The 24,878-nt window shown below is 29.8% G+C and overlaps 6 protein-coding genes across 8 annotated transcripts in view; 3 read left to right on the forward strand and 3 right to left on the reverse strand.

The window, feature by feature from the left end:
* The window catches only part of LOC111043084 (mitochondrial ribosome-associated GTPase 2), a 33,993-nt gene extending 31,914 nt beyond the window's left edge, over positions 1-2,079 (reverse strand). The window contains exon 1 of one of the 2 annotated variants that reach the window (XM_022327896.1): positions 1,792-2,079. The gene's annotated coding sequence lies outside the window, so the exon portion shown is untranslated. The remainder of the gene's footprint in view (positions 1-1,791) is intronic. The other variant, XM_022327895.1, reaches the window with a different exon arrangement.
* Positions 2,080-7,460: 5,381 nt separating this feature from the next.
* Positions 7,461-10,010, reverse strand: LOC111043093 (signal recognition particle 54 kDa protein). The gene is made up of 9 exons (XM_022327910.1): positions 9,838-10,010; positions 9,595-9,771; positions 9,292-9,521; positions 9,009-9,159; positions 8,785-8,933; positions 8,362-8,623; positions 8,179-8,287; positions 7,837-8,103; positions 7,461-7,647 (listed from the first exon to the last, which is right to left on the reverse strand). The coding sequence occupies exons 1-9, from the start codon at positions 9,913-9,915 to the stop codon at positions 7,556-7,558; spliced, it is 1,515 nt and encodes a 504-aa protein (XP_022183602.1). The 5' UTR covers positions 9,916-10,010; the 3' UTR covers positions 7,461-7,555.
* Positions 10,011-10,179: 169 nt separating this feature from the next.
* LOC111043095 (vesicle transport protein GOT1B) lies at positions 10,180-12,354 on the forward strand. Of its 2 annotated transcripts, none has more exons than XM_022327913.1 (6): positions 10,180-10,628; positions 10,699-10,790; positions 10,950-11,128; positions 11,353-11,434; positions 11,506-11,544; positions 11,840-12,354. In XM_022327913.1, the coding sequence occupies exons 1-6, from the start codon at positions 10,595-10,597 to the stop codon at positions 11,849-11,851; spliced, it is 438 nt and encodes a 145-aa protein (XP_022183605.1). In that variant the 5' UTR covers positions 10,180-10,594; the 3' UTR covers positions 11,852-12,354. The 2 variants fall into 2 exon arrangements, 1 of the variants encoding a protein (XP_022183605.1); XR_002605535.1 differs by having other exon boundaries at positions 10,181-10,628; positions 11,506-11,603.
* An 843-nt stretch (positions 12,355-13,197) lies between these two features.
* On the forward strand, positions 13,198-18,221 carry LOC111043094 (probable kinetochore protein NUF2). The gene is made up of 8 exons (XM_022327911.1): positions 13,198-13,640; positions 13,790-13,928; positions 14,442-14,650; positions 14,723-14,869; positions 16,625-16,860; positions 17,022-17,213; positions 17,847-18,009; positions 18,083-18,221. Exons 1-8 carry the CDS (start codon positions 13,428-13,430, stop codon positions 18,143-18,145), a joined length of 1,362 nt encoding a protein of 453 aa, XP_022183603.1. The 5' UTR covers positions 13,198-13,427; the 3' UTR covers positions 18,146-18,221.
* Positions 18,222-19,218: 997 nt separating this feature from the next.
* LOC111043112 (NADH dehydrogenase [ubiquinone] iron-sulfur protein 5) lies at positions 19,219-22,506 on the forward strand. The gene is made up of 3 exons (XM_022327941.1): positions 19,219-19,354; positions 19,416-19,626; positions 22,260-22,506. Exons 2-3 carry the CDS (start codon positions 19,426-19,428, stop codon positions 22,344-22,346), a joined length of 288 nt encoding a protein of 95 aa, XP_022183633.1. The 5' UTR covers positions 19,219-19,354; positions 19,416-19,425; the 3' UTR covers positions 22,347-22,506.
* LOC111043111 (la protein homolog) lies at positions 22,404-24,113 on the reverse strand. The gene is made up of 2 exons (XM_022327940.1): positions 23,787-24,113; positions 22,404-23,702 (listed from the first exon to the last, which is right to left on the reverse strand). The coding sequence occupies exon 2, from the start codon at positions 23,688-23,690 to the stop codon at positions 22,503-22,505; it is 1,188 nt and encodes a 395-aa protein (XP_022183632.1). The 5' UTR covers positions 23,691-23,702; positions 23,787-24,113; the 3' UTR covers positions 22,404-22,502.
* Between the last annotated feature and the right edge of the window lie 765 nt (positions 24,114-24,878).

A 24,878-nucleotide genomic window follows, 5' to 3' on the forward strand; every position in this document is an offset into this window, starting at 1 on the left:
ATAAAAAATAACACAACTAGGTATTTATGCACTCCGTATTAGAAACAGTTTATACTATGATGTGCTGTATGATTAATAGTATGACGAATCTGATGACGTAGCATTAAAAAAATTAGGCAAATAAACGAATTATAATAAATATTCAAATGTTTAAAATTTCGTGTTTTTTTGGACGTCTGAACATCAAAGAAACCGGATATCTATAATATGCAATAGACCTTTAGGGTCTATACTTTATGGCTTATCTATAAGATTTTCCAAACTGAGTAACGGTTGAACCAAATGAGGCGAAAGAATTGAGGGACATACCTACGATAAATATCTATGAAATAAACAAAATTATATTATTATAATCAAAATCGTCCCGATTTATTAATTATTACAAGTCAAATCATGGTTAGGTTATAAATTATAATGATACACCGCCATACCACCCAATTGTAATAATTGCATAATATATTTTTACAGTATTCCCGGAGTCCCCCCCCCCCCCGAATCATTCAAACGAGAAGTTACCAATGTCCAGACCAATATTAGAAATGTTGCACTTCCGAGCATACCTTTTCCGCCACATGCCACATCACTATAGGTACATCGATATTACACTAATTTCGTATAAGATCTACAGAGAGATAAAGACTATTCCAAATTTCTTAGACATTTGTCTACTCTCAATATATTTCATTCCAACAAACAAGTAACAACAATAATTTTATCAAAATAATATTTTAAATCACGTTAATTATGACTGCTAATTTAGTGTTTGTTTGTCAGTCACCGGAAACAATCAAGTATGTAACAACAGGCCATGTTTAACACAAAACGGAAAACGCGCCAAAAGCTGCTGACTATGGCGGAAGCGACGGTGGCGGCCTGCCGCCGAATCGGAGCCGGGCCGCCACGTGCGGCGAAGTATTCTTATCAGCAGAGATGACACGAAGCGCGCGAAAAGGCCGAATAATCGAACATCACGGCGGCGGAAATATAAAAACCGAAGGCCCCGTGTAACATTGCGCAACGTATTTGAATCACATAAAAGTCTAAAACCGTATTATGATATGGGCGGGTTAAACATATTTATCGGATAAAAGTCATGAAACGAATACTATATGAGTTTTACTATACCTCCGAGGCTTCGGGTAAAAATTATAACGCGTCTATACTGTCTAAAGTCTATACAATTTACAACAGCCAGTCACCAATTATTTAAATCAGTCCGTAGATCAAAAATAATAAATGATCAACGATTATTGATTCTGCCATATCTGGACATGGTCTAGTAGATGGTAATGGTGTTTAGGCCCCCCTCGCCAATTTTTTTGCATGAAGTACAATTAAAATTATGAGTTATGACACATTTTGGTTCATCATTCCGCACCGAAAAACATTCAAGATACGACCTTGCAAAGATACTATATTCATTGCATTATCGCTACACTTTACAAATCGTGATATTTTGACCAATGCTATTTATTTTCTAGTAAAAATCATTTTGAATTAAATATTGGCAAATTGTGTGGGTCTATAATGACGAAGAGGCGCTGATTGAAACGATTGGTTTTAAATGTTCGATCGTTTTGGCGCCAGTACTCGTTGGCCGACCATATATTGTGCGCAGAGATCTACTGACACAAACATGTCTTTCATATCATATTAAGGGCCTTTCGAAGACGGATTCGAATATACCGGAATATACGACACTAAGGACAGTACAGCGGTCGACGACGATCATATTTTAATTTTAATATTACGATTTACGGACAGTGCGGCGAATGATAAGAACCCACATACCTCTTAACTTGTAGCAGACACTGGCCGTCAGATAAGACGCAGCTCGTCTGTGGACGCAACTCGAAGCGAACTCGTTCGCTCGATTGACGGCGATTTTTGATCAGACGCGAACCAACGGAAAAACGAAAGAACGAAAATATATAATATCAATTATTGTCGCACGATAACACACTATGGTCTATGGAACACACACCAAACGCGATTAAAAACAACGATATCGCCGCAATCGGACGACAAGAGCTACTGCGGTGATATTAACCCGGTCCGGCACCAGTCTGGGGGAACCATAATTACCGGGCCGGCGGCCATGCTGCGAGAATTCCATTCATGCAAGTGCGACGTTGCCAACACACAGACGACGATGATTCACCACCTTCCGTAGGTCGTCCGGGTGAACCGCCTCAACTGTTTTATTACAAAAAACGTACTGCGTAGGAAACCTTAACAGCCCCTTAATTTTTTTTAAATAATCTTTATTTTTTAACTTATTTGATTTTAGTTACTTATCATTTTTGAGACACACGCGACCATCACACAAAATATTTTTTTAGCTATCTACATATTACGATTATATTTTAGGAAAGCCAACTTTTGAAATGAAATGTGCCCCTGATGGGCTTGATGACGTTGCCACTGTTTGCCGTACATATTGGCTATTATCCTTCCTATGCCACTGCTACTGCCTATATCATATTAGTTATATTACCATTTACTATCAGGACAACATCGACGAAATACTTATTGGATAATTCACGAGCATTGAAACCTAAAAAGTTAAAAATTCGCCCCTTCAACGTTGTATTTTTAAAAACGTTTATAATAACTTCATGTAGATATTATTATGTCTTTATCTAGGTATTCCCTTACATGACTTTTAGAAATATGTTTGTTTTTAATTATTAAAATCTGACAATGGCATCTATGTCCATAAAAGTGTTTGACTTTGACATTGTCTTAGCTGAATTTTAATTTTAATATTTAACAGAGGAATAATTTATGGGTAGGACGGGTAGGTATACATAAATCTAATAAATTCCAGGTCAAACAACAATGATAAAGTACAAAACACAATTCACAAACTACAAATTTGGGGTACCTATAATTTGGAATGATTATTCAATTTAATGGATAATGATTGATAAACCAAAGTTATGTAAAAATATTGAGTTGTATTATACATTAATTAAATAATTTGTATATTGCCTATTAAATGAAAAATCTCGTAAACCGTACCGACATTTATTATTATTTCCATTTTATACTTTATATTATATTGCTTAATATTTATATTAGTGAATTTTGAATTGGCAATGGTGTTATTATGACGTATTATTGAATTATATTTATATATTTATATTTAATTATATTATTAATTTGTAAATGTATTGATTTGAATTGCATATTATTGTTTAATATTTTTACTTTTGATTATTGGTCCGTGGGGGGCTAACTATAAAATATATTAGGTTAGGTAACTATATATATTATAATACCCAAAAAAGGTAGGTAAGTAATAATTATGGCATGGATTTAACTGTGCTAAAAACTATCCAAAATTGCTCTAAAAAAGAAATAGCAAAAAATTTCCTAATAAAATACATTTAAAGGACAATAATTTTACATAGGTATATTTAATATTTGTCTAGCATCACTGATAATTTAAGAATAATATTAATTCAACTTACCGGCTACCATATTAATAATAAATAATAACAGTATAAAATATCTTAAACTAACATATCGTCTCCACTCAGAATCGTTTTTCGTAAACAATGATATCATTGAATTAAAATTTAATACCATCCATTACAGTGACCTCCTAGATATCCAATGTACAGCAGAGCGACATCCACTTGCCCGCTTTTTTAATTTAAGTATTAAATTATTGATTAGGTTTAGGTTTGGGGATTTTTTTTCCTAGATTATTCACCAGTAAAAATACGAAAAAGTGAATTTTAATGCAAAAACACCGAAACGATCGATTGTGCTCTGTGCACAAAATATAACTTTGTTTAAATGAATATAAGTTCATCTACTTCCCTTGATTCTGATTTATATAACTTATTATGTATTAGTTGTTTCTATAGGATTTCTAATAGCCACAAACACAATAAAAAGTTGCAATAGCGCAAGAATTCTTTTTATTTATAACTATTATTATTAAAAAATGAAAATAGGATGTTATTATAGTTGGGTTGCTCTGAACAGTCCTCGAGCCATCTGTATTCTATAATATGGTTTAGCCGTTTAGGTAGGCAAGTAAATATATAAGTGATGTAATTGGTATATGGTTATTTGCTATAAAATTCAACATTTCTACTATATAATAAAGTTTCTTATATGATCATCCTGCTACCTGATTATTATTAGGGGAAAATTCTTGATTTTGAAGATTACATTTACCTTAGAAACCAAAGAATACCGACCTATATTTTTGTTAGATAAATTGTCAGGGTGGGATAGTCTTACTGGTATTAAATAATACGATATTATGATGTAATAAAATAATGATAAAGAAGATGTGACAACCATAGTAGAGAACCACAATTTAATATTTATCTTAAATCGTGTAAATTACTTATATAACCGATAGACGGGTCACTATAACTACAGGTGACTTGAATATTATTTGAAGTAGCTACTTAATTGTTAAGTATTTCTACCTAATACTTTTAAAATGTAGGTATTTGATTTATACTCAAAAACTTTCTAATGACAGTATTCGAATTCGTACTTCAAATACAAATAATAATAAGTATTTTTAATACGTATGACGTATCTATTCCGAATTTCTGAATACATTTGAAAAGTATTTTTGACTGACTTAAGTCTATAGCCTATAGGTACTTATATCCGTTATTTTTAAATATCTACCATGATTCATATTTTAAAAAGTTCAGCTTATTAAATCTTATACAAGAATTATTCCGCCTGCCCCTGGTTATATTTTGAGGAGTTTGGCACTTAATACTTTTGTAAGACATTTATTTGGTAAGCATAGTGGTGTGTATTTACTATTGAGTATAAAATACACAGTATTAGTCATTTGATACATAATATATTACAAAATACAGCGCCTATAGAAACCTTGTTGGACGTTTGTTATAATAATAATACAAATTCATTTACCATTATATATGAATGAATAAGAAATTGAGAAGTATAATATGTGTTACCTATATTGAATAACACAAAAGTTCGGTTCAATGCCCATTATAATATCAATTGGAAATTTGTCATGGACCATGGGGCTCTGCCTATTAAATTTATACACTTATATCAAATATATTATGTAGGCAGTCACATAAAACATTTTTAATGTTTAATAATAAATAATACATCTTTTATGGGAATCGTGATTCGTGATGTAGATATTTTGGTACGTATTTACACCTGCTACTTATAGTACCAAATTTCCAAAACATAAAACATATAGATACTTAGTCATATTCATACATCCATATGGGTACCCACTACCTAACTTGTCTCTATATAATTAACAAATGATAGTTATAGATATAAATATGTAGTTTAACGATCAATGGTGTACTTATACACGAGTGGCGAGATTTGGCTTATGATTTTGCCGTTTTAACTACACATAAAAATGTGAAAATATTTTTCTACAAAACAGATTTTATACACATAAATACAATAAATACATACATATATATAATCCACAGTCTTTCATTCCATACATATAGGTACATTGGAAATGTCTATATAACGACACTATATAGTCACGATAATAATTAATTTATACCTCATTTTACTTTTGTTAATATAATATTTTAATGATAAAATAAGATTCAAGCATATTCCCATACATATAGCTTGCCTGAAAAAAATACAGTAAAATATGAAAAACGATAAGCGAATAGCGGATGTTTCGCCACCGCCGTTTCATCCCCGTCAAAAAACCAGTCCACGTGCGTTTCGTCACCTGCATATTTTGGTTAAAGTTAACAGACAAATTAACCAATGTCGACAATGTCGTATATACCTATATAGGCAATAGACTATAGGTAAATATAATGAAGATTATGTATACTGTTTTACTATTAAAAAAACATAAGTCAGTTGACCTAAAATTAAATATATTATTTATTTATAATTTTCAAGTATTCAATTTTAATTTATTCATTGTCATGACATTTTGTTTCGACTTAATATAATGAACTGTAATTTATTTAAATCTTGATTATTTTAAATTATATTGTACGATTATGTATTTGCATTTGTGGTATTGTACTATTGTCATTTGAACATTATTAAATTGTTCATTAACAATTAATAAATTAATTGTTAATGAAATAATGAATTTTTGAAGAAATTAATAATGTTTCAAAAAACCTGGGAACCGAATGTCATATAAACAGAATATGACAAGGATCAAACGTCCTAAAATGACTCCAAGGGACAAAATGTCCCATCTTAATAATTGCCGGGAACGAAATATCCGTGAAGTGGTTTTTTTGATGTGGACGAAACGACTCTTTACCGGTACAATCATATGGGTGGTAATTGGCGAAAGCCCTTTCAAATATAAAATTGACCTCGTATTCAGGTCGTCACCTGGGAAGGGGGGAGTAATTTTTTCTCAAAATATATACAATTATAATTTTATTTCACAACATATTATAGATAAGTTTTGGTAACAAATATTACAATTTTGATTTATACTTCTAACTCATGGAATTTAAGATGTACGAAATATATTGTATAAATCATTACTCATCGGGTACATACTACATAGTATACCATTTTCCAAAAAGGGGAAGGGTAAAGCCCCTTTAGCCAACCTGAATACCTATATTATTATTGTTTTTAATGATTTTTAATTTGTAATTCATTATATGTTATAACACTTATAACTAATGATGAAACTCCATACACTTTTATATCTATGTGGAAATACATTTAAGCCAGATAACTGTATTTTTCTAATAAAGTTATATTTTATCATATGATAAAAATGATTATGAAAAATATATAGCCAACGTATAGTAAAATGTAAGCCCCTCCCAATAAGTTTATAAGCTCAAAATATGAGAAAACTTTGACATTTTCATTTAAATAAAATCTAAATATTATGTTTTTAACCAGTAGGTATGTTGTTGATTAAATGTTTAAAATATTAAATAATTTAAATATAACTAGGTATTAGATTACATGGGTATACTTGTTAAACATTATTAGATACTATGGTCTTAAGCTTAACCGCAATTGTGATCCTAATATCTCACATGTTTTTAAGTTTCAATACCCACCATTGTAAAATAAAACCGAGCATGGCAAACCATATCAATTTTCAAGTAATTAGCAATTTTTTTTTTTTTAAATGATTGTCAATATCAATTTATTAAAATAATTATTACAAACACAAAAAAAATCTGAGCACAAAAAAATTTATATTTTTTATATATTTTTTTTAGAAAATCACATTGATCAAAATATGTAATCAAGACGTATCTATGCTTTCACAATACATTATAATATTTAATAACCAAAAACAAACTTATATTAGTTTTTCTTTTTACAAAATAAAATATAAATTGTATTCAAATACTTACAATAGATTCATTTGGATGTAAATATTAATTTTAGAATCAGTAGTACCAGCATAACAAGTATAACTAGAGTAATTATCGTATGGGAAGGGAAACAACTTACACAAGACAATTATCTATATTACTTTATGGAATTTGTACAGATGAAAAAGTACATAATATATTTTGGAAAGAGTTTATTTGTTTACAATTATTTATTTGCCTAAACCGCCCATTAAATTACCAAGACCTCCTCCAGCGCCTTGTTGTAACTGTCGCATAACATTTTGCAATCCTGGCATTCCACCTAAAAAGTATTATTGTTATATAATAAATATAAATAATATTAATAAATATTATTATGGAAAATAAATAGCTAAAATTGTCTCAATAGAAAAAAAAATGTTGCAAATCATAAGGTTTTCATATTTACAAAACACACAAATCACTTTACTAAATGTTAGAATTTTTAGAATTGCTTAGTGCATAAAAATACCAATTTGCTGCAAAACCCTGGGATCCATCATTTTGGTGATTTGTTGATTAAGTTTGGCCATTTGTGATGGATTGACATTTTTGGACATATCACCGCTCTTGAATAATCCCTTGATTCCACCCATTTTTTTTACAACTCCAGCAAACTTTGTATATTGAGATATAAGCTCTCGTACTTCACGTTCTGTAACACCCGCTCCCTGAGATACTCTAATTATACGTCCTGGTTGTTTTGTAAACAATTTTGCTCCATCTCTATGGTCAAGTTCTATCATGTAAATAAAAGCATAAAGTTTTATATTATCCAGTTAACTATACATTTAATTGTATTGATATAATTCACCTCCATCATTCATACTGTCCATAATTGTCATAAGCTTTTTTAATCGAGCCATAGATTCCATTTCACTACCTTTAGATAAAAAGTCTTGACTAAATCCTGGTATCATACCCTATAAGAATGTATAGGTAAAAGTAAGTCTCTTTAACAATAATTTTAACAATAGAAAATCAACAAAAGCTTAACCATGATTTGGGAAAATGGACCCATCTTCATAATGTTTTGAAATTGCTCATACATATCTCTTATTGTGAACTGTCCGTGTTTTATTTTTTCAATCAGCTCTTCATTGTCTTCTAGTTTTAATTCATTTACTTTGTCGATAAGTCCTTCAATATCACCCATACCAAGCAATTTGGAGACAAACGGCTTTGTTTTAAATGGTTCAAAATCATCTATATGTTCTCCAGTACCAATGAAAATAATTGGACTCTTCGTAGCTGCCACACTAATTAAAAATTGAACAAACCATTAGCATATTTTACTGGCTCAAAATCCAATATCCATTAAAACCAAAATCAACAATCCATCAATGACATAAAGTTTTTTAAATATATTGTAATATAACAGAAATTGATAGCAAAAAATTAATATGTATAAATTAATTACGCGCTAAGTGCTCCTCCTCCTTTTGCATGGCCATCAAGCTTAGTGATCACTACAGAACCAATATTGACTTTATCTTTAAAAGCTCGAGCCTGCCCCTCACAAGCTTGACCGATTGTTGCGTCCATAACAAATACTATGTTATCAGGTTTCTAAAATAGATAAAGATAATCAATATTATATGACATTTTAATGGAGTATAGAACATTTTCTTAAAGTTTTCTCACAATGGTATTTGACACTTGTAACATCTCTTCGAATAAAGAAGCTTCTTGTTTGTGTCGTCCACTAGTGTCAACAACAATTATTTCAAAACCTTCTTTTTTGAACATATCTACACCATCTTGAGCTATCACAACAGGATCTACTTCTGTGTAACTGAAATAAAAATCAACATAAAATAACTAGAAATAATAAATTAAGATGCAAGATAACTTGTAGTTATTTAATATACAAGCGCTACAGCAGCCAAAGGTAACAAACAACTAAGATATAAATTATTTATCATACCTTCCATAAAAAGGTATTTGGGCTTTAGTAGCGTTCTGTTTCAATTGATCATAGGCTCCAGCACGAAAGGTATCCGCACACACGAGACAAGTTTTCCAATTTTTTTTTAGATAGTAATATGCCAACTTGGTGCAAGTGGTTGTCTTACCAGATCCCTGTAGACCGACAAACATAATAATGTTTGGTCGTCCTTTCACTGGCTGGTAAGATTTTACACCAGGATCTACCAACTGAAAACAAATCAGAATGAGTATTGAGATTGAAACAAAGTACCCATCAAGTTGCGAGTGTGCGTTGTCATACTTTCACTAGTTCTTTGAACACTGCGCTCTGTATCATGCGCCTCTTATTCAGACCTCCGGCCATCTCGTCAAAATCAATAACATTACGTACATTCTCCCTAAGTTTTTTGACTAGCATAACATTAACGTTGGCTTCCAGCAGTGCCGCACAGATGTCTTTCAGCATGGAATTCAACACCTAAAACAGACATACATAGTTCGAATTTAATACATTTTCAATACACACAGTAAACCATTAACTTACCTCCTCATTGATGACGCTGGCGTTATTCAGACCCCGAAGGGCCGAAGTGATCTTGCGGCCCAAATCGGCCAAAACCATTTTGACGCTGACTTACCCCAAATAAAATAAATTAATAAGCGTACCAGCCATGTAAAAAACTTGTTTTGAAATTTCACTTTTTATCATCAATTTGATAACAACTCTACTACGTACACCACGGACTATCTATTAAGTCCAACTGTGTCGTAGCTGATACAGTGTTGCCCTATGAGTGCGAAAATAGTTGTAGGTTATACCCACGATTAAAGATATACATCTTATATATATATCATAGATATATATCTTTAATCGTGGTTATACCACAAAACAATATCAGCTTTTGGATCAAAATCAATCAACACATTTTATCATAGCTGTTATCAAATTTAAATCGTGGAATATAAATATTATATTACTATTATTATGCTCTCAAGACCCAAATGTCAAGCCCAACAAGTCTAGTCGCCACCGCGAATTAAGATGTTTTAATTTTCAGTATTTACAATTTTCCAATATAATATTTACTATAATCACAATATTTTAATTTATTATACTATATTGTTATTTGTTCACGATTTTTGTACTTAACTTCTGAAGTACCGTACTGAGTACTTGGCTGTCGTTAAATAAAATGGTACATAATATGACTTCGTAACACAGTGTTGAAAGGTTTTTTATAATATTTGTGTTATTAATAATGATTTCTAAATATATTTTTCTGTGACGAAATTTCTTTCAAATGTCTTCAATGTTTGAAATAACTGATTTACAAAGTACGTGTTTATGCAGTTGTCTTATTCAATACTGTATTATGTCTGAATAAATACATTTTTTTTCCAACAGAAATCGGAGTCGGCTTGGCAGGTTTTGGAATATCGTTTCTATTCCTGGGCATGTTATTGCTGTTTGACAAAGGACTATTAGCCATTGGCAATGTGAGTACTTAGTACCTATACAGATTTATATCAGATGATAATATACTGTCTTTAATATCACTATTTTAAACTTAATTTGTAAAGTTATGTACACAAGTAAAAATATAAGTTGTATAATTATTTATTTATGTTTGATTACATATTTATTTATTTATTTAGATATTGTTCATAGTGGGTCTTAGCTGTGTTATTGGTGTACAACGGACTTTAAAGTTCTTTTTCCAGAGGCAAAAAATTAAAGCATCTCTGTCGTTTTTTGGCGGGATATCAGTCGTTCTTTTTGGATGGCCAATCGTAGGAATGCTATTAGAAATTTATGGATTTATACTTTTGTTCAGGTAAATAATTATCTCTTTTGAGATTAAGTTATTTTGGATATAATATATTTTTATATCATGTAACTAAATTGGTGTTCTTTTACCTAACAAAAATGATTTCAAACATTCACATTTTTTATTAGATTAAAAATACCCTAATCTAATAATTATACCTATGAATTTACACATAATTAGGTTCTCTAATTATTAAGTTTCAAATATTTAACAGTTTATATGTTTTTCAGTGGTTTTTTTCCAGTAGCAATAAATTTCATGCGCCGTGTACCATTATTGGGGACTTTACTCAATTTGCCTGGCATAACTGGAGTGAGTTATTAATAATTTCAAAACAAATTTAATTAGGCAGGACTAAAATATTGCTTATTAATTTGTTTTAGCTGTTAGATCGAGTAGCGGGTGATACGAGACGTACGATGGTATGATTAACCATTACAAATATTACAATCAAATAAATTACTTCATAACATTTTGATATGTAATATTATTTTTATTCCAATATTTTTTTTTCATGTAAATATTTAAAAGTAGATTGTTTGAAGATGTATGTGTAGTTAAACTTGCATTTTTTTAAATAATTATATAATATTTATGAAAGTTGTAAAAAATATTTATTTTTTTAAATTCATCCCTATAATAGAATAAAATTCTATAAGTAGTTAAATGATTTAAAATTTGTTTGAAACATTATTAAATCATACATTTTATTTTTAGGACTTCAGTTGATGTTATACTTAAGTTATTACGACATAATTCCTTCTAACTGGACATTCCTGGGCTACTTGCTTCCAGTTACCTATTTTACTGTGACTAAATTACATAATTCAGTATATTATAATATTATCAATAAATTTAATTATATTGATAATAAATTTTATTTTATAAATTCTCTATTACAAATTTATTTTCATTATATACAACTAATTTTTAAGTTACTAGCCTTAACCTAATGCGCAACATTTGATTTGATATCAATATATATTATACATTAATTGTTATTTTATAAGACCAACTGTGTATTATTTGTATTATAATATGATGTATGTGGAACTTAATCATTAAGCCCAAAAACTCTCATAATTAATGTCTTAAGTTATGTCAACCCCCACTTGTTTCTCTGGACATTGTGAACATAAACAAAATGTAGTCACACAAAATCATTTTTAACATGTTAAAATGATGTTACATGAATGAGTTTTATCTATGTTGCTCTTGGGTTTGAGACAGAATACAAATATTGTGCTGAATTCATCTTAATGTTATTTAATATAATATTCAGTCAGAGTTTAAACAAAGGGTTTCGATTTATTTTAACATTAAAATTTATTCTACAAGATCATTTGGAATTAAATTATCTTAGATCAACAAATGTATTTTGTCATGAGGTTCAGTACTTCAAAAATAACAATATCGGCAATGTCGTGCTACTTAGCAGTAGGTGATTATAGCCCTGTCCCTGTGTAACATTAACACATCACCAGGGGCGTCGTTTCAGTTTTTAAAGGTGAAAAAAGTTTTGATCAGGCCAAATGTGTAACTTAAAAAAACCCAATAACAAGCACACATTCATATATTACGTTCCTTTTGAGTTTTCCTGCTAACACACTAGTACACTACACACATGCGTACTAATTTCATGCAAGTCATCACATGCGTCAAAATATAAATATTTTCCAACTATTTATATAAGCGTTTACTAATTTGTCATTGTGGGACAATAATTTCTTAGTGAATACACAATACGGCAATAGGCATGTTTTTGAGGTAAAAAAATGTAATACTGCCCAACCAACAAACGGGCGGCTTTTAAAATCTGACTGGCAAATGACCACCTTGCACCCCTCCCTAAATGAGGCATTGCATGTATAATTATTAATTACTAACCGCCGAACCACAGAACAATACCGTAGTACTGTACGTGGCCGAACGTAACCCAAAGCGTCTAATTACCCGCTTTTTTTGAATCGCAAACTTCTCGGAGAAAGGGCAAGACGCTGCTGCGGCTTCATAGATACCACTGCATTCGACCAATCGAGTGTCTGCAAAGTTTGTTGTTTACCTCCCCATTCATCGCAATCGAGATAAGGAAAAGAATCGTTAAAAAAATAAAAATTTAAAAATATTATATTAATTATAATTGACAAACCTGAAACCAGTAAGGCAGTAACCACTATCAATTAAAATTCGATCATCGAATTCAAACTTAAAATTTATTGAATTTGAAAGTTGAAACGTAAAATTTATAAATTACCCATAACAAAATACCCATCTTCTTTCTGTTACATCATTCGGAAACTAGAAAATGGCTTGGCAGCCAAACGTCACCACAATGGCCAAGCAAAACAAATCGTCAATGTATGTCGAATACGGTAACCTCATTAACGAACTAGAACAATATATGCCGCAATTCAAAGCAACTATCAAAGATCTACAAGAGCCCTCTCAATCGTTTGTTACAAATTTCTACACGGACGTGTTCAACGAATTCTTCTGTGATGTGAATAATTTGATCGAGGTATTTTTCATATTTCATATCATTCAGTATACATTACATTTCATAAAACTGTTATTCTATTATACAACTCTATGAGCATAACAATTCATAATTCTGTGAAAAGATGGTGTTCAAATATTTTTATTTATATCTACGATTGTTGACTGTAGATCCATATCAATCAAAATCTCACGTACCATGAAATGTACTGTGAAACTGTACCAATATTGAACATGTGCACAGCTTTGAAATATATTTACTCAAAATTGGGAATTGATGATTTTGGTTTAAATGATATATGTGATCCGAGTGAGTAGTATTAGACATTAGTAATTGTAATATTTAACTGTCTTAAATTGTTTCCTTAACAAAAGCTTAACATTTTGCTAGAAAATCATTCAAATTAGATAAGCCTAACTTTTTATAAAATGTACTAAGTGTTCATTTAATCTAATAGCCAAGATTATAGGTTTTTTAATTTTAAATAATTATAACCAATGTCCAATTGAAATTGGTGATAAAATAGTACTTTTTTTTTTTTTAAATTGTAACTATTGAAAAATCCTTACACAAAGCATTACCTTAACACCTTAGTTATATTTTAACATATAATATAACATTATTATAAACCATACTTGCTTTCTTAAATTGAGCAGTTAGGATACAAAAAATATGTGTTTTTTTTAAATATTATAATTGTTGCTATAAAATCTTATTTTTTATACCGATGTAGGCACAGAGAAAGAAAGAATCTAGTCCATGTGTTTGTACCCTGTCCAAGTTTTTTAATAATATTTCTTAAGTTTAAACTTTATTTTAAAGGTTCAAAAAGAACTTATCGATTGCTGCAAACAATGATAAACTTCATTAAATATAGTGATGAAAAAATACATGAAGTTGATGCTAAAATGAAAGCTGTTAGAAATATGAAAGATACAATTGATAGATTTAAAAAGCAAAAAGATATTATTGTAAACACAATTAATAAAAAGTCACTGGACCGTATACAACGAGGAGCTGAAATAAAAACTGTAGGTATATTATATAATACATTTTTATTGTTCACTTGTTAATTTGTATTTTGGTTATCATATTATTTTAAGGTCGCCGATGAAGTGAAAGATGGAAAGTCTAAATTGGCTGAAATTCAAAAACATCGAGATGATGTACTTAAAGAATTGGAGAAAGTGAAACAAGATCAAGAGGATATTGAAAAAAAATGTTCAAAGTTATGTGAACTAAAAGATAATGTAATGTATTTTTTTCAATCATTATAATATTTTTTTAATTTAGTATACAAATAAGTGTATATATACTAATACATAATATTATGTTGTACTACAGTATACGTGAAATCAAAATTAACATTTGCTTCAATAAATCTATATATATTTATTTATTTATAATAAATTCACAGGATAAGGCCTTTGTATATACTATAAAACACAAAACATTATTATTACAAATACACAAAATAATATTGATATAAGAAAGTTAACAGTTAACAAAAGATAAAATTATGGGTATATAGTAGTGATCATTTTGGCCTCGTTGGCCTGGAAATTTTCATTACAGGATAGACTTGTTAAAGTTAATACAATTTGGGACATGGAATGGAGAAAATATTTGAAATTTTGCACTAGGATCTAATAAATTAACCATTGCTGATAGGTCTGAATCAACCTTCACACTAATCAGTTAAGATAAGAATAATAAGTTAGCCGGGATTATTAAATTATTCAACGTATCTAAATTTAGCCATTCTTATACTGGTATGTAGCCGTTTAGAGGGACTCTTCTTTCAGAAAAAAAGAACATTACACATGCTCAATGTGGCAGGTATTACGCAATGTGGATGGATCCCGAATCACAACACCATATTCTAAATAGGAATGAACAAAGGAGCAATATTAATGCTTGTAGAGAGTTATACAGTTTAAATTTTGATGAAATTCTTTTTATGAAACCAAGCATTTTCATAACTTTTTCAATATGTGCATTAGTTTAGAGAGTGCCAAGGTCTTTAACACTACAAACTGAGCACTTGTAAATTACATAAAATGACACTTAGAAATACTAAGTTCCTAACCGAGCAGTCTTGACTTAGTTACCTAGGTATTAAATTTACTTTGGAGCAATTTCAGTCACAAATCTTATCAACACAAACATATAATTTTATATCATCAATCAAGATGAAAAATTGGCAACCTCTTTAATTGTAATCTGATGCTATTTATGAAAAATGCTAATAGTACCGGAGACACCTTGAGACACATCAGACGTGACATCAGTAGTACCAGAACACTTACCGTTAAACTTATGACTAACCACAAAAGTAACAATTACCCAAAAACCAAAGGAATGGAGAACAAGTCATTATAATTCACACAATAAAAATCCGTGGCTACTTTTTGGTAGCTTTGGTATGTTTGACTTACTAAATTATGGCTACTTAGGAGTGGTTGTTAAAAAATTTAATTATTTTAATTTTTTTGGTGGTATTTTTTTTCTGAAGCATTTACACATTTACCAATTAAACAAAGATTTTTATCATTAGACAGTTCATTTAAAAAAAATGTGTTGATAAAATATAGCATTGGTAGTTCATTTTAATATAATAAATCTAGTATTAAGTTTTTATTCTTTAACTATGAACTGGGACAAATTGAAATGTGTTGAGTGAGGGTGTGACACGCTCTATTATGGTAAAATATTATATTTCAGTTGGTATTCTGTAAATTTGTATCAAAAACTAGTCTTCAATTTTAAAGACTAACCCTTTCCATAAATTTGTGTTTAAAATCCTGACAATAAACCCCATAAAAAAAAAATTGTTTGTAAAAATTTCACATCCATCCCATCTACATGTCTATTAATAATATTTGAATAGATGGCGTGTAAAAATTATTTAAGTAATTAAAAAAAATAAAGTTTGAGTGCTTACGACTTACTATAATATTATTATATCCATTTATATTATTTTATAATTATACTTTTTATTTTAGATCATAAGAGATATAAATGATCTTAGAGCACAAATTGTTGAGTCACCAGATTTATTAAAAGCCGATCATGAACGTCTAAAAAGATTGAAAAATGAAATAACAGAAAAAAAATCTGCAATGATGGCGCAAGTTAGTGCTAAAAAACAAACTGTTATAATTCTGGAACAAGAACTAGCAGCCCAAGAAAAACGATTACGTTTGTTAACAGATGTAACTGAAAAAAATGAAAGACTTTCGTAAGTTGAACATGTTGTATAATCATACCTTTAAATTCATTTTGATCAAAAAGACTGAAAAAAAAATGTATTTTAGTATGACAGAAATTGTATACTTTTTTATTTATAAAATTAAAATTATTTATACATTTTTTAAATATAATTTATTTTTTCTGTCTTAGTAAATTAATCAATGAAATTGAAACAATGTCACAAACAAAATGTGAATTAGAAGAGTCTTCTGAAACTTTGAAGGAAAAGATTGAAATTCTGGAACGTGAACGTGCTGAAATAAATAACAAAATAAATTATTTTGTTAAAGAAATGGAAAGGGAACGCAATTCATACAATTCTAAATATGATGCATTAAATAAGTAAATATACACTAAAAATTAAAGAATTTTTCATTTCACATAAAGGCCCATTTACACAATGACAATCATTGTACTGTCATGGTAACACTACCAGACTGCCGTAGTAAAATATTAACTATCTTGCGCTGCTAGATATTGCTATCATACTACACACCGGCCAGCAAGAGATCATTACCATGTCCCGACCGAAACGCGTTCTATTCCTCACCTCCCCACTTATTTAACATATACTAAATGGAACGAAGTGGAGAATGCCGTCAGTCCACATGTGTGAAACAATTTCTTTTGTGGACCAGTATTTGACACAGTATAACTTTCTGTAATATTAGGATAAAATCTATTCAGTGGTTTCCTGAGTTATGCTGAGACATTAACTATCACCATTTACTGTGGTTGTATACCCGTAAATGGGCTTTTACATAGGGATTTTTAATTTAATTTGAATGTGTACCTACTAACGAGGCTTGTAATAGAAATAATTATCTGTTTTTAAAACTATCATTTTTTAAAAAAAAATGTTTAATTAGTAGTATATTAGTATTTTTATAATCATTACATTATTATAGTAGAGTTTTCAGATAATGTTTGAAGTATCTTCAATTTGTTTATTCACATGCAATGTGTATGTTTCAGAGAAATTGACAGTATGATAAAACAATCCAGTCATCAGTCCGAAACTATAAAGTTGTTAGAATTTGAAATTAATAAATGCAATTTGCATAAGAAAGAATTGGAAATTGATGTAATTACTATTATGAAGGACTTTGAATTAGCTAAAAATGCTTTGAATGATTTGGTAAGTTAAATAATTGTTATTATTTTTTTAGTTTATGTTTAAATTGGCCTTAATTTATGTTATTTATTTACAGCAAAACAATTTCCATTTGGACACTATTAACAATCTAATGCTTGTCATCAAAAATGAACATTAAGACTATTCATATTTTTCGTAATTTTTACACTTTTATATATTTACTATTATATGTATATATTTTGTTCAATATTTAATTACTTTGTGTTTTATTAAAGTACAAAAGTATCAAAGATATATTTTTAAAACTACCTGGATACACTTATTTATTTTACTCTTAATTTAGTATAGGTTGAGCAATTTCATTTATACTAGTGTCAAAATTATGCTGTTTTATTATTGTGTTTCATATTTTAATTGTAAAAATCTGTAAAGAAAAAATTATGATTTATAAATTTGAAAACTATTAGGGGATTGCAAATGCTATTCATTTTTTATCAAAACAACCTTAGTGACTGACAAAAATTAACCTACTTTTAGTGGTTTGATTTAAAAAAAATAAAAATATTTTTATTGACAAACTACTTTTCTATATAATTCAATATTAAAAGTTGAAAATTGTTATCAGTCGTACAGCTATTTCACGTCCTTAAATTATTGGTTTTGAATATTTTGATCTAATGACTTAATGACATGTGCATAAGGGTACATAGCAATATATATGATGCGGGTGATTTGTAGGGAGGAACGCACACATAATGATCATTTACTACACACGTCATAAAAACGAGCAATAACAGCAAGTGACGAAAGAATTGCCTATACCGAACCCCTTAAAAATTGTCCGTTTGCAATCCCGTTTACTATTTTAAAAAATGTTTACAATTTACACATTTTAAAAGCATATAAATGTTAAAAGTAAGTTTTGGTTTTCATAATATTGCTGTAAAAGTTTAAAACCAATTGGGCTGTAACATATGTGAAATACAGATTTCCTGGTTTGGGGACAATTACTACTTTCATGAAGAAATACACTCCAAATTAGTTATTATAAAATACATGCATTTTTAGTTGGTAATCTATAGGTAATAACTAATAAGTATTTAAATCGAAATTTTTTTTTATTTTAATTTATTACGTTACTTTTGGCGCGTAATCGTTCAGAAAAACAATTTCCGCAATCTCGCCGGCACCCTGCTGTGACCTCTACACATGGTTCTTAAAATTTTACTGTGATAACATTTTGGTGATATTTGATAAGCACCAGTATTCTACCATTCTAGGAATTACGATTTTGGAAGGAGAGTTTCTTGTTTAATATTTATTTGCATTTTGCAATACATCTAACTAAAATCATTCATTCAATTTTCTCGGCTTTGTCCCAGGCACTGTAAGTATATACCGAGAGTCCAGACACGATAATATTACTTCTATACTTCTGGGTTTTTTAGGTGAGAGAAAATGTCGTTTTTGAGTCCGTTCTTCCGGAATCCGATAACCGATCTCACAGGTCCACTGATGTCTGCGCAGACAGGCATACGCTGTGCAGATTTTGAAATGAAATTAATGAACTGTTACGAGGCTTACGGCTATCCGAAAGGCATGGAAGTATGTCAAGCGTACTATGACGATTTCAAAGAATGTTGCACTAGAGACAAACAGGTACATGGATTGATCTTGTCATTGTGTGGGGGTTACATAATTTTAAATATCAGTTCAATATTTTTGACTGGACTAATGTTTTTCAGGTAGGATTTTACTTTTTTCAACTTTCACTAAATGATACTACCAGGACTGAGGAAAATTAAAACAAATTATAGCATAGTGCATGAGCTAACTTTGGTTCAAACATTTTCTTACATTTTACTTAAACAACCCCCAAAATGAACTAAAAAATAAATTCGTTCATATGAGTTTAAAATCAAAAATATTAGGATTTGTTTATTAGACAAACAATGTATTTTTTTCTTAGATTTATAAGTTTTATTGCTCAATTTAAGGTTTAGTATCTCACATTTGAGAATATTTTATAGTAAATATTGTTGAATACATAATCTAGCTTTTTGGGGCACAAACTAATAAGCCTTAGTAATTGTATTATGAGTCCTATGATTCAATATACTTAGAAGCTATGGAGCTTATAGCATATGAAGATTTTTCAAAATTCTCCATTGGGGATATGTACTCTTCTGGACACCAACAAATATTATATTATGATACATAAATAATAAAAATAAATTATTAATTAATGTATATCAATTTAACACGGTTAATGAGAGAGGAGGGTATGGCTACTAAGGCTCTTGGGGCCATGTCCACTGTTGTGCTTCATGAATCTTGGCTTGGATCCAAACTTCTCAAAGGTAATTTTTGTCCAAAATTAGGTGCATTAAAATATAATATGTTACACAAAAAACGGTTAAAAGGACGCTACACAGAATCACAGAAATTTCTTGTATCCGTCTTACAAGTGCTTATCATAGCAGATTTATGCTCAGCATATCACTTTTAGCTTTGTTAGTTATAAATTAGAGTGCATCAACTTATTATAAAAGTTGATGGTAAGAACATTATCTGTGAGGGTTATCATGATTGTATAATTTAAAATTTACTCTATATTAAATATTCAAAATTTGCTAAGTTATTAAACTATTGTAAAAACTCACATGTAATGTTCTTACCATCAAAAGTTTTATAATAGGTCAATTCATTCCAATTTTTAAACATGATCTACTGCGTGTAAATATGCTGTTACCCATTTGTTAGATGGAGACAAATCACTGTATTTTGATGGACGACAGTCAAACTCCAAAAGTAGTAAATTAATTATAATTTTTTAAGCATAAAGAGTTAAAATAATTAATGTAATGGACCAAAAGTTTGTGAGGTACCTCTCCGCTTTCTTTAATTAAACTTATTATAAAAATGTTGTTTTCTTATTCCTTAAAATTATGTTAATAAATATTTTCTAAATTATTAATAAATAATAAATTTTAAGATACCTGACGAGTATTCGTCAATAAAATAACCATCCAAATTATAAATTAAAATAACTGGAAATGGAATTCATAACTTTTTGATAAACAATAAAGGCGCAGTCAAACAGAGTAGGCTGCAGTAGAGGTTGAATACACACACAGAACACAGCAAGCTGCAATCCGGATATAATATATTACAGAGACCGCATGGTACGCTCGCTTTCTGTATGAATATGCCTTAAGTCTTAAGGCTTAAGATATAAGAAACAATAGTAAAACCAATATTATAATATATTTAGATAATGAATATCATTTGTGTCCTGGAACAAGTGGTCAAATTTAAAACAAACTTATCATTTATGCATAAGTAATCATAGTAAATGGTTGTAAATTTGAACCAAATTCAAATAAACAATCATTCTTGAAAAACAATATTTAATTTTAGATACTATTTGTCTATAATTTTTAATTTTGAAAATGTTTGTAGTCTAGATTTAATAAATAATGGTTATTAGTACATAGTATTTTTACTTTAAAAATAACTATAATTTAGTATATATTATTTTAACTTTCTAACATTAACTTCGTTTTATCGTTATTTGGTTTCTGTTTATATGTATGCCGATTTTTTTATCAGTATACTTTATGGGTATTCAATAGCCTGTTAAAAAATAATAATTAATATTATGAAGTTAAAATAATAATGATTTGGTAATTGTGTAGGAATTACACATTTTTAAATATAATTTCAATGTTTTTACTGGACTATTATAGCCGTGTAGCAATAACAAAATCAATGCATTTGTAACGTTAACTTTAAATTGTCAGATTAAAATTCTCACATTATCTTTTCCAATCTAATTAAAAATATCTTCATTCAGAGTGATAACATTAGCAATTAAAAAAAATAATATCTTAATATACCTAATGATAAAGTATAAAATATTTTTTAATTAGTAGTTAATTATGCTACATAAAAAAATTTGTCACTGTGTCCTATCTTCTCTTTAGCGTAAATTTATTAGTTACAAATTTTTGAACTTTGTTTATCATTGACATTATTTTTGGTGTTTCGAATAATGATTACGTTAATGAATCGCTAGATTATAAAATTACCGATTTCCTAAATATTATTGGTTTTAATTTCTAACTATTTGATACAATTCTCGATTTAAATGTGAGTAAACCCTACGATTTTGTCACTATTATTCATACAATTATTTTACTATAAATGATTTCTTGAGTTATTGGAAATATATACTTGCCGTGGCTTATACTTATTGATAATGGAATTAATTTAGAATTTCTTGTTTGTAGATGTCTCGAGTACAAGCAATGCAAAATGAACGTGAGCGTCAAGCCAAACCTGAGTACGAAAAACCACCAGCAATGCACGCATTTTAGAATATGCAGTTACATAATGTGTTTGTTTAACATATATATTTTATATAAATAAAACTGTTTTAATAATTGTAATAGGTTATCTTTAATTTTAGCTTGTAAAGATGAACATGTTTAGGTCCTTATTGTATAAAAAAAAAATATACACAAATAATTAAATTAATTTCCGTTGGCTTTAAATCTTTTATTACCAGAATTTCCATCATCGTTTCTCCGCTTGTTATATCTTTTTCCTCCCTTATTCTTGTTCTTTTCCCTTTTCATTTTATCTTTCATGTTGAGAACACCTTTCATTTCTTTGGTCATTTCGTTCAATACAGTTTGTTCAACCTCTTCGTCTGGTAATGAGAACTTGATGTCCAGGTCACTCACTTTTTCGGCAACTTCCTCCAACAGATCTTTGGCAGTTTTAACTGGCTTCAATCGAATCCACGCTAATTTTTCGTTTTCAACTATTTTTACAAAGGCTACTTGCCATTCAAATCCGGCGCAAATTGTTTTAATACTATCAACTGTAACAGATGCATCCACGTTATCAACTTTAAGTAAATATCCTTTTTTAAAATATTTTTCTGTCTCTGCTTTTATTTTCTGATCTTTTTTTGCCAATTTATCTTCATACTCTTTTTTCTTCTCTTCGAGGAAATCTTTTTCCCACTTGCGTTCCAGTTCAACGTCTTTGTATTTAACAGATTCTAGATTCAAAAACTTCTCAGCTTCTTCTTTGGTATTAAATGTAAAATAAAGGGTACCTTTGAACTCTTTAGTTTTGAGTCTTCGAGGTGTGACTTTAGTAATGATCTTGTCCCCAAAGGTTGAAGCATACTCTAAAAGTTCGTCCATAGTAGCTGTTTTTGGAAAGCCTTTGCAGTAGATAGACCGCGCAATCATCTCGTTTAAGAACTCTTGGTCGGCAACCGGTACAGCACTGTCTGCCTTGCGTCTAATTTTTTCGCCACACTCTGAGACCTCCACAATGCTATCAGTGGCATTTTTAACGGCTTGTGCAATCACTGATGGGTCCTTGGACAGAGATGCAAGTCTTTTAAACGTCAATAGCACATCAATTTTTACCCAGCCGTCATCATTTTTTATCTCATTTTGTAGGAACTTGTCATAAGGTAAATTGGTGTCGCTGAAGTAAAAACTGAGCTGCTTAACAATGTTCTGCTCAAGATTCGCGGGTAAGATGGCAGTTGGCTGTTCTACTTTCTTGTCAACTACAGTAGGCAGTACGCCATTGTTTTCGGATTTGATGGTTTTTGATTCAGCAGATATTTCTACTTTCGCATCAACTACAGTAGGATTCACTGTGTCGTTTTCGGCTTTTATGTTGGAAGTACTCATCGCTGTATTGGACTGTGTATAAAAAACAATTTATAAAAACAAATTAATACTTACGGTCAGTTGTACATTATTTATTGAAATGTTAATTAAACGTACCTGCAAAAACTATGAACGGAGATTCCAAAAATAATACGCGACAAGCGCGCGAAAAAACGATGGAAGACTGTTGCGTTATACCTAATTATGAATATCCACGTCGAAGGAGGGCGTGAGTCTGTTCGAGGAATTAGATCTCAGAAGACGCCGGTAATAAAACAAAAATGTCAATATGTTAAACTATCAGGCTGTTATTTATATGCTTATTTAAAACACGGCTGTTGTGTACAGCGTCGTACTGTGTAGATAGTTGTTGCAGTCGGAACACGAGGTTATACAATAAATACTTAAATGTTTGAACCCAACCAGGACAGCAGCCGCAGTCAGTCGGTAGTCCACTATCATCGCTATCGTCGAGCAGATAACATTTTGTTTGAGGTTAACCGTCAGAGCATGTCAGACGACGTCATTTTAAAAACGTTTCGATCCGACGAACGGTCTAGTCGAATACGACGAAAACGTTGCTTTAACGCAAACATTGAGAATCTCAAGTCCTGCCAATTGCCACCAATTTAATAATAATTACATCATACATAATAAATAATAATCATGTAAATCATTAGTTTTTACTTGTTTATATTTTACTGTCGAGTGTCGATAAATATTAAATACTAAAGAACCAGTAAAGATGATTTTTAAATAACTAATGTCTAATTTATGTTCATTCGACTTTTCTATCATTCGAATGTTTATTATGATTAATCGAATTGTTTCGAATGGTTTCGATTAATCGAATGATTTTAAAATAATCGGATTTAATCGATTTTTCAAATAATCGAATCATTCCCATCACTAATTTAGATACAAAATACTCAAGGAAAATCATCCACATTCCACAGGTATCCATTAACCGCTTCTAAAATATTAGACATTCGGATAAATTGACCTATTATATTTATAATAAAAATTATTGGTTTGGGTCAATTCTAAATTTAGAACCAGAGCACCCGAAAACCAAATAATCAACGGTCTCCATTATTCTTTAATATATTTAGGTATAAATATGTAAATAAAAAAGGAGCACTTCTGCCCCGGGCTACCAAATATCTCTGAACTGGCTTGGCCCCTCACACTTACAAATAATCAAATCGA

This window comes from Myzus persicae, unplaced genomic scaffold (genome assembly GCF_001856785.1).
Source record: "Myzus persicae strain clone G006 unplaced genomic scaffold, MPER_G0061.0, whole genome shotgun sequence".
Taxonomy (NCBI): domain Eukaryota; kingdom Metazoa; phylum Arthropoda; class Insecta; order Hemiptera; family Aphididae; genus Myzus; species Myzus persicae.

Coding starts and splice junctions, on each gene's coding strand:
- LOC111043111 (XM_022327940.1), bottom strand. CDS start 23,690: ATGAGTACTTCCAACATAAAAGCCGAAAACGACACAGTGAATCCTACT.
- LOC111043093 (XM_022327910.1), bottom strand. CDS start 9,915: ATGGTTTTGGCCGATTTGGGCCGCAAGATCACTTCGGCCCTTCGGGGT. Junction 9,160..9,291: donor CAAATACCTTTTTATGGAAG/GTATGATAAATA, acceptor TTTTTATTTCAG/TTACACAGAAGTAGATCCTG. Junction 8,288..8,361: donor GTCCATTTTCCCAAATCATG/GTTAAGCTTTTG, acceptor ACATTCTTATAG/GGTATGATACCAGGATTTAG.
- LOC111043112 (XM_022327941.1), top strand. CDS start 19,426: ATGTCGTTTTTGAGTCCGTTCTTCCGGAATCCGATAACCGATCTCACA. Junction 19,627..22,259: donor GTTGCACTAGAGACAAACAG/GTACATGGATTG, acceptor TCTTGTTTGTAG/ATGTCTCGAGTACAAGCAAT.
- LOC111043094 (XM_022327911.1), top strand. CDS start 13,428: ATGGCTTGGCAGCCAAACGTCACCACAATGGCCAAGCAAAACAAATCG. Junction 14,870..16,624: donor TATGTGAACTAAAAGATAAT/GTAATGTATTTT, acceptor TTTTTATTTTAG/ATCATAAGAGATATAAATGA. Junction 18,010..18,082: donor AAAATGCTTTGAATGATTTG/GTAAGTTAAATA, acceptor ATTTATTTACAG/CAAAACAATTTCCATTTGGA.
- LOC111043095 (XM_022327913.1), top strand. CDS start 10,595: ATGTCTTCAATGTTTGAAATAACTGATTTACAAA. Junction 10,629..10,698: donor TGAAATAACTGATTTACAAA/GTACGTGTTTAT, acceptor TTTTTCCAACAG/AAATCGGAGTCGGCTTGGCA. Junction 10,791..10,949: donor GACTATTAGCCATTGGCAAT/GTGAGTACTTAG, acceptor TTATTTATTTAG/ATATTGTTCATAGTGGGTCT.